General features: G+C 36.6%; 1 protein-coding gene across 1 annotated transcript in view; it reads left to right on the forward strand.

Annotated features, from left to right (window-relative positions):
* Window positions 1-13,906, forward strand: part of LOC127419089 (laminin subunit gamma-3-like) — a 149,324-nt gene that overhangs the window by 84,821 nt on the left and 50,597 nt on the right. The window contains exons 7-9 of the mRNA XM_051660190.1: window positions 163-261; window positions 532-668; window positions 934-1,050. Coding sequence (XP_051516150.1) covers window positions 163-261; window positions 532-668; window positions 934-1,050 — 353 coding nt within the window. The remainder of the gene's footprint in view (window positions 1-162; window positions 262-531; window positions 669-933; window positions 1,051-13,906) is intronic.

The raw sequence follows: 13,906 nt of genomic DNA on the forward strand, positions 1-13,906 counted from the left end.
GTAAGGTATATGCATGTACAGAATATCCACTTTCCATTGTAAGTAGAAGAATGACTAGTAAGAGAGAGAAAAGTGTTTAAAGGGACTTTATTTTCCAAAAGTACATAGGGCCAAAAGTGCCCATAGTTGATCAACCCCAATACATGTGTGTGTTGTGAACAGGTTGTGTGATTGTGATGATAAGGGCAGTGTAGGAGTGTGTTCAGCCGAAGATGGACAGTGCCAGTGCAAGACTAATGTGGAGGGACAGTCCTGCAACCGGTAACCTTCTACCCTACACTCTTGCATGCTCTCTCTCAATCTCTCTCTCCATTTCTCATCCCCACATTTTCTAAGGTATTCACTAAATTCCTCTGTATAGTTTTGACATAGAAGCCCTACTAGTGGATCCACATCACACCCACACACAGGGGACCTCCGGTTACCACATCTACCAGATCTTCACATAAATAAGTCTGATAAATTGGAGAAAAATAGACCAGTCTACCTGTCTATTTTATGTCTGCTTTGTGTGCCTTTCATGTATTATAGGTGCAAACCAGGGACCTTCAACCTCCAACTGGATAATCCTGAGGGTTGTAAAAAATGCTTTTGTTTCGGTCACTCCCTCGCCTGCACATTCTCCAATCAGCACGTGCCTATCAATATAACATCAGACTTCCTAGAAGGTAATTTACTAAACCTCTAACACTGGTTTGACACGATTCACATATTGAAGATCAATATTCATGATTTTTGCCTTCCACTGCAATGACAAATTTTTGCCTCCTACTGTAATGACAGTTTTTTTTCTCTTTATGTGCATTCTAAGCACTTGTTGCTGTTCTTTCCAGGTCATAGTCAATACTAGTTTTATCAAGATTTACAATTTAAAGAGTTGCAAATACCATTATGTGACTTGATGTAAATATGTAATGTATGCTCTATGTTAAGATCCAGATGGCTGGAGGGGTGTATTCTCTGGAGGACAGGAGCAATCCCTAATCTGGAAAGAGGGAGAAGTCTATCTGTTGCCCTACAGAGAAGAGAATGGCTTCTACAAAGCACCTGGTAGGACAGCATATATGTATACAGTACAATTTCCCATAGAACTAGTGTTGGTTGGAATTGCTCCTTACAATGTACCAGTTTTTCAGTTTCTATCACAGAGGTTGAGTTGTTGGACAACATTTACACACAATCAGGGAAATTTTGGAAAATATCTACAAATACTATGTTAGATCAGTACAACATTCTGCTTTGTCATTAGATTATGATTTACCACGATACAAGATGGTCTGCTCAAGTCTTTTAAGGATGTCTCCTGAAACATTGCTTGTAATGTACCAGTCTGAACTTACTGTTGCTTAGTTTGACTGTGTGTGGGAGTGTAATTTATTGCAAGCCTTACCCTTTTCTTGAACATAAACAGATGATAGATAGTTGGCTAGAATTAGCATATTCAGCTTTGAGTAGTGATTCACCAAGCATCCACTGAAGGCACAGAGTTTGACTTAAAACCAGTTCGACATGGCAGCCCAGAGGTGAGATTTTAGTCCAGGTCCCCTGAGTGTAGTCGACAGGCTGAGGGGATTTACCCTTGAGCAGTCTACACAGCAATTTACCGCCACAGGAAGACACTTAGCCAAAACTACTTGGCTGCTCACTCTGGGAGATATCCTGTTAAAATCATGTCTTCATGTCATGTCTTTTTTGATAGATGATGGCCGGCACACACACACAGATATACACCAACACAACTGCCAGAGCTGTATACACTGAAAATGCTTGAATTAAATTCACAATTTGTGTTGTTCCAAAGAGTGTTGCCTTACAAACCTCATTGTAAGTAAGCCAAAGGCAACAGTGGCAAGTTAAACTTCCCAAGATGTGTAAGACGGTGAGGGAGAAACCGTGGGAGTAATCAAGACTCAGCTGAGCTGGCTCATATTTAAATGTATACAAATGCGGCGAGGGGGAGGCGAGACATGGAAATGGCAAGGCAAAGCCAAGTTAGAATTACAGAATAGTAGATAAAGAAATGTAGCCAACTTGGCCACCTTGGGAATTTCACCCAGAGAATATATTCAGACGTGGAATTAAATCCACACACAAAAAGACCACACTGGTCCGTTTCCACCATTGAAAGTCAAGAGACGTGGATACCCGTACAAAAATATATGTTTTTATTTATCACACAATCAATAAAAACTTTAAAAAACACTAGAAACTCTAATACACACATATACACACATCAAACAGAGCTGAGGCTTACTAGCATGGAGCAGCTAATTGCAGACTTTTCAGTATTGAATAGGTTCTAAGTATTTTTATAATCAAAATGTATTTTGCTTCGTACGCAATCATGGATTTATTTTTCCACGATCTCATTACGGTGCATTCTGGAATTGCCTACCTGGAGAAGGATACATACAGTACGATGATAACTTAGAATTTTGCCAAAATGAGATATCTTAGGAGGCAGCATAATTACCTACCTTTTGGAACAGCCTTCGTGTTGTGAACGCACCTATAATGTCTTAAAGTGCTACCTCTGGAGGCAGCTCACTAGGTTTTAGAACAACTCTATCTGTCCTAGAAATCACCACAATCACACGTACACTTGAGTGACTAAAATGGTATGGTGATGAGTACAGCATGCAGTGAAGAGAAAAGCACCACCAGTTACAGAAGGGAAGCCAGTCTGCCTGCCTCAAGCACTCAGCTCCTGCAACAAATGAAAAAGACAAAGAGAGTGTTAACATTCAAATACAAACAGTTGGTTTGGTGCAATGATGGGCTGAGAAACCCTCAAAACAGGGCCAAACACAAATCAGAGCCCAGCACACCAACGCAGTTTAGTACCCACACAAAAATAAAACAAATGTATGCATAAATGGAGCGTACAGCCAAACAAGGAAATGTAATCATTAACTGGGTACCTCAAACAACTGCAAAAAAAAAAAAAAAAAAAAACACATAAATAAACATAACATGAAAACCACACAGTCAGTAGCTACCTGAGGAGAATGTCTGTGCCATAGTGTTTTATAATCACACTCAGACAAAGGTAACAAGTGTTCAGACCCAATTAATTTGACACCCTTAAAGGAAAACTAAAGTATACCAGATTTTGTGTTCAGGATGAATCCAGGGTGAAAAACTGTGTTTAATTTGAGAGGAACTTTTAAGGTGGAGACACAATCCCAGCGGAAAGTAATGATGCGTTTGGTATAGTACATGCCTGGACGCAGCCAACTGTAAAAAAAGAAATAAATAAGAATAGAAAACAAATAATAAAAACAAAACAACAGAAAACAAAACAGCAGTATTCTCCAAGGGGGAACAAAAGGTAAACCCCGCAACTCTAGCCACAAAGGGAACACTTCAGCAAGTTCAACCAGCCCACCTAAAACAAAACGAAAATTACTAATACAAAAACAAAACGCAATAACTAAAGACATTAATAAATATACATACCGAGGAAAAGTGGCTTGTCAGACCTCACCACAGCAGCCAACAGCCACTACGCAATAAATACACTTGCTAAAGCAAGAGAAAAAGAAGAGAGCAAACAGTTTACGATGTTGTAGCGCCACAGAAAAGTGGACAGTATTTAACATAAGATTTAAAATACCTGAATATATGACGTAAGAACAATAACCGTGAATATAATCTACTCTGATTTTGTTAAACAAGCACCATTTAAGCACAAACGTTCTTGGTATATATACTGTATATCACTTACAGTTGAAAAGAGCCGTCTGACTCGCAGTTCACCACCATTCTTTTAGATCCAGCATTTTGAATGTGACATCGCCTCAGCTCCTGAGGAATTATGGGATCGCAAAGTGTCCATTCAATCCGCAGTTCAGAATCTTACCGGAAATAGTAGGTCATCCAGGCATTTCTCGCTGACTGCTTCATGAATACTGAGGATTCGGACATACTACTCCATTGGCATGCTGTTTTTGGCATACTATATAGTAGGGAATTATGGCTATTCAGATGCAGCACCAGACTTAGCAAAACAGCTAACATGAAGTAGCGCTTGGACGACCCATGTGATACAGGAAAAAGACAGGCCAATGCATACCCAGGTGGCAGACAAGAGCCCTTAAATGGACTGACTGTGACAATGATAGGCAGTTAATCAGTGACATTATTACACAAACACCAAAAACAAAGAGATGACAGCCCATCTTGCTACATAAAGCATACAAAAATATTTGAGTTAATTTTATGTAATGCAGTTGTAATACAGTCACAAAGTGTAAATGATAGTGTTGACTAATTTGTTGTCTACCTAAATCTGGTTACAGTATATTGTAAGTACTGACTTCATCCATGCAATATGCAAATAGTTGTGCATGACTGACTGGTTATGATCAATGTAATGAATGCTTCAGTTATGATGCATAAATTGAAGACAACTTACAGTATAAAAAAGGTTTCTTATGTGTCAACAAGGTCCTAATGAACAAGTCTGTGTGTGAAAATGTGTGTTTAGTCTCATTCATCTTTGTTTCCCTACTGTTGATAAGTGGCCAAGCAGCCAGAGAGATGCACAGTTACTTTTTTTGCAGCTCTTTGCAGCACTTGATGCCATTTTGCTTATCGCTGTGGCGCAGGTCTTGTTTGTGCCGTTCTGGTTGCTTGGTTAAAATACGCAGAGATCTATTGCTCCCTTGATGCATTTAACAATCCCATTTTCTCTCCTTTTCTCTCTGTTTTCTCACTCACTCGTGTCTCCTCATTCATGTGCATTTGCTTTAGAGTGTAGACACCCTGACATCTGCAATGGCACCCAAGGACTTTTTAGATTATCCTTGTTATAAATGCTGTTCTCTTGGTTTGTGCTCTGTGCTTTATATGGATCTGTAATGCTTTCCACACGTTACTGGTGTCTGCAGAGAGATGTTTCTATTTAAAGGAGGAATGTTTCTCTAATTAAAACTGCCTTGAGTATTAGAAAGAGTTTAAAAGATCCTGTGTGTGTGTGTGTGTGTGTGTGTGTGTGTGTGTGTGTGTGTGTGTGTGTGTGTGTGTGTGTGTGTGTTTGTGTGTGTGTGTACATACGTACTTAGATATTGTTTGGGGACAAAGGCAGTCTCATGACCAAAACGTCACTGTACCTACTGCCTGCATCATCAAAATGTCATTGTCATGACATTTTCACCTCAGTTCAGATGATTCCGTCACAGGCTTGGCAATATTCTTATTTATCGTGCATATTTAATACAAGTTTAGTTACATTATACTATCATATTAATATTTTAGATCCCCTAACCCAACCCCATCTCTAAACCTAACCATCAATATAAAAAGAATATAACCAACCAACAATATAAAAGACATCACAAGTACAGTCACAATAACTTACCAAATGACTAATGCTGCATTTAAAGGTGCACTCAGTAACTTTTGTCTTTGTGTCATCTTGAATTAACACTGACACCTTGCGGCTTGGATGCTGCATAATTTAAAATCAATTGTTTTCAGTTTCAGTTGGCATTGTAGAAATTTTGTATTCGCAGTCAGCAATGATTACTTTAATCAATGTGTGAAAGTGTCAAATAACAGGACGGTTACTGAGATTAAGTGAGTATTCGGCCCCCATGTGCGGACCCTCTCCGTGTAGAATAAAACAGCTTTTATAAGGTTACTGATATGACTGGATTCTTGGTCATGCTTTCCTACATAAATTGCAAAATTACAATTCATGTCTTTAGTAGTTAAACTGTTTTAATGAGGAAAAAATTACTGAGTGCACCATTTAAGTCCTCTGAAATCATACACAATTGGTCACATGACAAGACTGGTCACCTGACATGCAAGAGCTAATGGTATTTGAGTGATGAGTTGAATATACAGCATAAGAGTGACATTTCAGTAGCGCAACCAAAAAGTCCCTCCAGTGACATTTGGTCATGAGAGTGTGCAGGCCAACTCTAGGGCTGGTCGATTCTTAAAATAGTGCCAGTGCACTGAACATTCATTCATAAGGCAAGCAAATATATAAAATTGTAAAAATACAAAAGTTTTCTTTTAGGGGTAGAGTTAGTATATATTAATTATAATTAGCTTTGTTTTAAAATTATATGAAATAACTACACTGTCTTGTGAGATTTCCTAAATATGTACTTCACTGATTCTTGAGATAAGGGACAAAACATGTCATACATACAAAAGTCATCTTTATTTTAAAAATCAAGAAATTCATAATAATAAAAATACTGGAAAAGTTAAATCTAAAGTAAGTTTTTAAAATGCATGCTCTAAACTTGGAAGCACATGTAATTTAACCTGTCCTCAGCAAGAGGTCACAATGTTAAACTGCCAAACAAAGTGTTTAAAAATGCAACAAATTCATAAATATACTGTAAATATCAAATGAAAGGTAGGGTAATGTAAGATATCAAACAATACACAAAGTACATTTTAAATGATATTTTCCATAAAAAACTGTCTATCAAAGTTGTGTCCTCAATTTGTGTCAAATCCGTCAGATTTTTTTATAATCCTGGATAAATCAGACAATGTCATGGTTCAGCTATAACTCAGAGTACCCCTTTCCCACTTTCTGTTCATGGTGGATGCAACAGTAGGACACATGGTCTGATGAGTTTTATATTTTTTACATTTTAAACAAACAATGTTTAAGTCTCTGTGGTCACAGCTTCAACATGTCAACTCATTCATTTCTGTTAGAATTGTGGGATAAATTTGGCATTTTAGTTTAGGTTATAGAGGCAGCTTTAACAAAACAAAATGTCTCCAGTGTACAACGCATGGTTAAAATGGAAAAATATTCAATTATGTCAACTCTGTTAGAATTTTCAGAATAGTGTGAAAACAGAAAAAATCCTTGACTGAACACCATTATTAGACAATTAAAGACTTTACACTCTTGTTGGATGGATCAAATTAAAATAGCATGCTTTTAATGTGTCTGACGGAGTTGACACAAATTACAGTAAGATATAAGTTATGAAGGGAATAAATGTCCTTTTCCGAAAACATTGTTTTTATAAAAACCTATTCCCTTACATGGTTAGTTAGCTGAGACCTTTGTCTACAAATATATCAATTTCAAAATTAATTTAGTATAAAAAAATAAAAACTATTTTTTACCCTTATCTCAAGAATCAGTGACTTCAAGGTAACACATCTAAACCAGCTGGTTTGATTAAATTCATAAATGTTATTTAATCTGGCTAAATTTACCTGGCAAGTTAGGTTACACCAACAGAAATAGAAATAGATCCTTGAGGTAACAAATGCAGGTTATCACTTTTTTTCTTCAGTAGATGTGGTGGTATGTCACTATTTAGATAAATGCTAAATGTGTGTTTGTGTGTGCTCTGTTTCGAAGCTGTCATCACTGTGGACTGTAATGGATCTTTGGGACATGGATGTTTTGTTGTGCATGTGCGAAATATTTGGAGATGTGATATACTGGATCTTTTTAATGCAGAACATTTTATTCATCGTGTACTGTATTTAGCATTATGTGTAAACAAGAGTGAGAGAGTGCAATAATGATTGCATTTTCTTACACATAAAATTATTTTGATATATTATTAAAGTATAGCATACTCAAAACTTTTGAGCATCATGGATTGTTTTCTTGTAAACTAAAGAATATGAGTTACTGCTTTTTGTATTATGTATTTTGAATGAATTAGTTTGGTATGGAAGATGACTATTTTATGTATATATTACTTTTTATTAGTTTGATCCTGTTTCGAGAACATATACAACCCTGTTCCTTCGTTAATTTGATTTAGGATTAAAATCTTTTTTTGTTTTGTTTTAGAAATTAAAATCTACCACACGCATTTCTATTTGCTGTCAAAAATGTTGGGCTTAGAGACTGAAAATATCTATAATAATTCTCTTGTCAAGAGACGTTGTTCCATGTATCTGTAAAAGCAGTCATAGGTGGCGTGTAATAATAATTCATGTATGAATCAAATGTAGGCTATTATATTTCTCTGCCTCTCTGTGCTATACATGACAGTATAAACCTTGTAATATTAAAATATGTGGATTATAGTAAAATTTAGACAATACATATATTCTTATTACAACATATAAGTAAGAGATTTATTTACTTGGGATGACAAGAATAAAAAGAAGAAAACATTCGTATGTTTTCTGCAATGATGGAATACAATACGGCACAAGTAATTTGAGCAGTCTCGTTGAGATAAAATACAAAACAATGCATTCATCAATCCATTTTCTATAGTTGCTTATCCTTTAGGGTTACGGGGAGAGCTGGAGCCTATCTCTGCTGGTTCGGGCCGAAGGCAGGGAAACACACTGGACAGGTGGCAAAACAATGCATATATCCAGTGTTTCCATTAAGCACCAAACTCTGAAGCTGCCAGAATGAAAATAAACATTAAATCTTATACAGATACAGATGTCTAATGGCAGTAGTGAAACTACTAACTTTTAGCTAGCAAACATACTTTGTCAAACAAAGTTGCGAATAAGCGATATGTCATACTGATAACACAAATTGTATTTGTGTAACAAGTTTTAAAGAGAAGGTAATGTAATATACAGTTGTGCGCGTACGCATTAAAAGCATTCAGTACGTCACGGAAATTGACTACATAGCGGATTAAATCCACTATGTCATCGCCCTACAGTCTGCAGTGAGGACTACTTGAATGTTCCTCATTTGAATAGCTCATCTAATTGGGCACAGCTTTGGGGTTTTGATACCAGTGAGGCTGCCATGTCAACAGAGGGGTGACAAGATACCATAGCCAAGCAAGCAAGCCAAGAGTTTAGCTGGTTGGCTGAGCCTATGTGCGCGCGCGCGCGCGCGTGTGTGTGTGTGTGTTTGTGCGTGCGCGTGTGTGTGTGTGTGTGTGTGATCTCCCCAGAGGTACATCTGCTTCGTAGTGAGAGGACAGAGTGGAACATTTAGCAAAGCTTTGAGGAGAAAACAACACACATATGTCACAAAAATGTCACACACACATAAACGCACAAGCACACACAAACTCTCAACACCCACAAAAGCTGGTCACAAGCTGTCTTAGAGTCAGAAACACAGATGGAGAGAAACAGAGGTCAGAATGAGATTAGTAAAAGAAGGATGGGGTTGGAGGGTTGGAGGATCTAAATGTCCCCCATCCTCTAAAAGATTGGCCCTGCGGTCAGGTACCAGTTCCCTCATCGCATTGCATCCACGGACAACTTTGCCAATGCAATGGAACCATATGCCTGGAATAAACCTCACAAGCAATCAGGACTCACCTGAGCGATGTATCAAATGTGATCAACTGAGACAAGTGCCACAAATTATGCACAATCCTTTAATCACTCAGATTGATGGTTAAAGCTGAGGTTTAATTATAATACCCCTCCCAACCAAAAGGGGGAAAACACATAGACTCTAGTATGTAACATTGTGCTGATTCTAAAATTGTGAAATATCAATAGAACTGCAGCAATAAGCCAAATTACATTTGTGAACAGGCACCTCTATTAAAAGGTCTGCTATAGCAGAGTGCCGCAGTAATACTTCTACAAGGTGTTTTTAGTAAATTGACTGTTGTTGGATGACACCAGCAAAAAGTGCAAGCACACCCCACTGTGGTTGCAATGAGAAGCTCAGAGGTTAATTCTGAATATTTTATATAAGCAAGTCAACACTCTCTCACTGATCTGCCTCAGTTCTGTATAGCAATATAAAGCTCTTTACTGTGGTTCATGGAGTTCGAGGAAGGCAGATAAAGAAAAGAATTACAAATGTGTCAATGCAGAAACCCATTCATCAGTTTATTTTTCCACTTCCACATGCTCCCATTTCTCCCAGTGTTAGACCCCATTAAAAAAATTAGAGCTATGAAATTATAGACCTTAATCAGAGTAGATGTTATTTTTAACCCTTAAAGCTCTTAGGGTGTTTTTAAAGATTTCCTGTTTCAGTGGCATACCCAAAATTGAAGGCTTATAACATTAAAAAAAAAAAAAAAAAAAAAACAAGGAGGGAGGGAGGAGGAGACAAGCATTCAGTATCATATTAAAGAAAACTTTTCATTTTTTTTTTTTTTTTTACTATATAGATTATGATAAATTCTGAGACTCTCAGCCTAAGAAAGTACTGAAAAATAACAAAAAACTTGAACTAAAAATTAACTTTCTTTCTTATTTTTCTGATTTGACATTATATATCTCATGATATAAATAAGGTAGCTCTGAAAAACTGCTTTTTTTTGTTCCTAATCATGTCAACTGTAAATGAGTAAAATGTTGTGTTGATACGACAAAGCAATCAAAAGTTATGGCAGTACAAAATTAATTTATCCCAGTGTCTAAAAGCGTCTCCAAGTGTCCAAAAGCCTCTCCAAACAAATAAAACATAATAACTGTACATAAGAATTAATTACACAACAATGACTAAATGTATGCTTTTCTCCAAAGCATACAGGCATGAGTAACGAGATCCCATCTAGTTCCATTCTGTGTCATTTGAGCCATTAGTGAGTCTGTGTCATCTCTTGGTGGCCATATGTAATTAGAGTGAACGATCTTCTCTTCCCATATTTGGATGACTCATGATGATATTCGTACTACTAAATCATTTCCGATGAAGTTATCTGATCCAGGAAAGCTAACATGTTTTTAGCCAGATAGTACATTATGTACTGTATGCCTCTAAGTTAACATATGTGATATTTTATGTTCCATTTATTTTTCGTGAATTATATGAAGTTATCGAAAACGCTACACATAAGCAACACCTGTTTACATGTAAAATGTATATCAAAGATACCTATTTAGCTATTACTCGCTATATTTTTGTCTGTGATTAAAACATATAGGCTGGTTGTTTTCTACTCTTTGAGAGTTTTCTAACGACACATGGCTATTTGATTTGTTTTTACAGAGTACAATAAAATGTGCAGTATAAATGTATTAATAAATTATCAAAATAGAACACTTCTGGTTTGTCTGCAAATTTCAAAGCACTTGTCCGGGTTTGGTCATAATGCCTACATGCATTGTAAAGAACAGCTTCTAAGCTTTAAACAATACCTATTTTGTGTTGGTCAAGATTGTAGTTATTAATATCTGGATAATTATTTTTTCTTGGCGGGCTCGCCGGCTGGCCCATCCAAGCTACGCAAAACATAAATGAGGCTCTGATGGATAGAAGGACAGTTCGTTCAATAGGCCTCCTTCATGAAACTTGAGTAGAATGAATTTCTGTGTAAATAGTAAAACCATTCTTGGATTTATGAACAATTTACATATAATTTTGTAATCATTTACTCACCCTCATGTTGTTCTAAACCCGTATGACGTGAACTATGAACTATGAAAAGAGTTGTTATGTAGAATGTTAGCTTCTGTCATCATTCACTGTCATTGTACGGAAAAAAGGTGCAATGAAAGTGAAGTGTGACTGAGGCTAACATTCTACCTAACATCTCTTTTTGTGTTACATGGAGGAAAGAAAGTCATATAGGTTTGGAATGACATGAGGGTGAGGAAATGTTGATGAAATTTACTTTTTGTGAACTATCCCTTTAAGATGCCACAACACACTGAATTGGCTCACTTGTAAATTTGGCATCTAGTGTACCCTGGTTTAGTGTAGCCTTATTACACAAGAGGTGTTGTACAGTTTGTTAGATGTCTAGTTTATATAAATTTAGAGCTACTGCTGTTCATAATTTCTTCACATTCTGTCCTTTAAAGCAAAACCTCAAAAAGATTTAGCAAGCCTCTTTCCCATATAAAAAAACCCAGATACTGGTCCTGTCCTCTCGGAGGGATTGTTTGTGTGACGCTAAGGAAATTTATTTGAGGCTCAGTGGGTTTAATTGAGTCAGAGAAAAGTTGGACTGATTGTTAAGCTTGATGATGTCTCGCTAAATGTCACTAGGCTTTGTTGTCATGGTGATGATTAATTTATACAACTGAGAGAGGGTTAACTCCTCCATTTAATCAAATTTGATCTTGAAGATATGGGAATTAAATGGGAAACGCTGGAAGCTACAAGGGATATTTTATTCTTTTGCACCGCTAACGCTATTCATTTTCCTTCAATAATTTTTTGTTTTCTCACATAGTTCCAATTTTGACATGATACTGTATGCTAAATATGTTCTGGAGAATCTGTTTCGGGTTTTGGAAGCAAAGCACACTGTAAATATTTGATTTGTTTTTTTTTTTGTTTTTTTTTTTTGTTGTTTTTCAATTTAAAGTTTGCCTCAGCATCTCTTCGGGTGCTGGAATTTTTGAATAAACTCTCATAGGGGAGGTTTCAACTTGCTGTCAGACCTGAAAACAACAGGACCCCAACAGGTATAGAACATTTTAGCCTCCCTTTGTTGAAGTCGACTCATACTTGTCTCTGCATGAGGAGCTGCGGGGGGGCGGAGAAAAAAACACACTCCCGCTAAGAATCTAACAAGCTTTCGGGTTGTCTGGGCTCAGAATGTTTTACGGCTTTTTGTTTCAGGTGAGGCATGTGGCGCATCTTATGTATTTAAGAGCTTGGTTCGATGGTGAAGGTATGATGGGAACACAAAACTCTCAGGGGGCGTCTGATAATGGTCCAATGAGAGATTTGAGCCCACAGAGTGTCCAATACTTAAAATAACAGGAGAGACTCTAATTTGTGGGTGGGCTTAGCAGAATGCAGCAAACAAAATAATGAGCCACACCAAAATCCATTAGAACAAAAGGTCAGCATTAGAAAAATTACTTTTTTGAATGTCTGTAATGATTTAAATAATCTGTAACCTTTTGCTATTTGCTGTTACTTCACATAGATTAAATCAGTTATTTTGGATATGTATTTGTCCTCCAAGTAGCTCTTATATAAGTGCTTTAAGGAATAGTTCACCCAAAAGTGAAAATTCTCTCTTCATTAACTCATGCCATTCTTTCTTCTGCAGAACAAAAAGGAAGATTTTTAGAAGAATATTTCAGCTCTGTAGATCCTTAAAATGCAAGTGAATTGGTACCAAAATTTTGATGGTCCAAAAGCACATAAAGGCAGCATAAAAGTAATCCATATGACTTCTGTGGTTAAAGGTGCACTCAGTAATTTTCTCCTTATTAAAAAAAGTTTAACTCATAAATTGTAATTTGTAATATATGTAGGAAATCATGAGCACTCACATTAAAATGAAGACTCAGTTATATCAGTAACCTTGTAAAAGCTGTTTTATTCTACATGGAGAGGGTCCACACATGGGGCAGCCATTTTAGAATCACATAACCAGCCGAATACTATTCATTTAATCTCAGGAACCATCCTGGTATTTGACACTTTCACTCATTGATTGAAGTAATCATGGCTGACTGTGAATACTACATTTCTGCAATGACCTCTGAAACTTAAAACTATTGATTTTAAATGATGCTGCATCCAAGCCACTAGGTGTCAGTATAAGTCTAAGATGACACAAAGACCAAAGTTACTGAAAGCACCTTTAAATCCACATCTTCAGAAGCGATATGATAGGTGTGGGTGAGAAAATATTTTACTACCAGTCTCCACTTTTACTTTCACATTCTTCTTCTTTTGTTTTTTTAGCGATTCACATTCTTCATGCATATCGCCACCTACTGGACAGAGAGGAGTATTTATAGTATAAAGGACTTAAATATTGATCTGCTTCTCACCCACACCTATCATATCATTTTTGAAGATGTAGATTGAACCACTGGAGTCGTGTGGAATACTTTTATGCTGCCTTTATGTGTTTTTTTTTTTTTTTTTTTTTTTTTTGTGGAGCTTAAAAATTTTGGTCACCATTCACTTGCATTATATGGACCTACAGAGCTGAGATATTCTTCTAAAAATCTTTATTTGTGTTCAGCAGAAGAAAGAAAGTCATGCACATCTGGGATTGCATGAGGGTGAGTAAATGATGAGAGAATT

This window comes from Myxocyprinus asiaticus, chromosome 3 (genome assembly GCF_019703515.2).
Source record: "Myxocyprinus asiaticus isolate MX2 ecotype Aquarium Trade chromosome 3, UBuf_Myxa_2, whole genome shotgun sequence".
NCBI classification, from domain to species: domain Eukaryota; kingdom Metazoa; phylum Chordata; class Actinopteri; order Cypriniformes; family Catostomidae; genus Myxocyprinus; species Myxocyprinus asiaticus.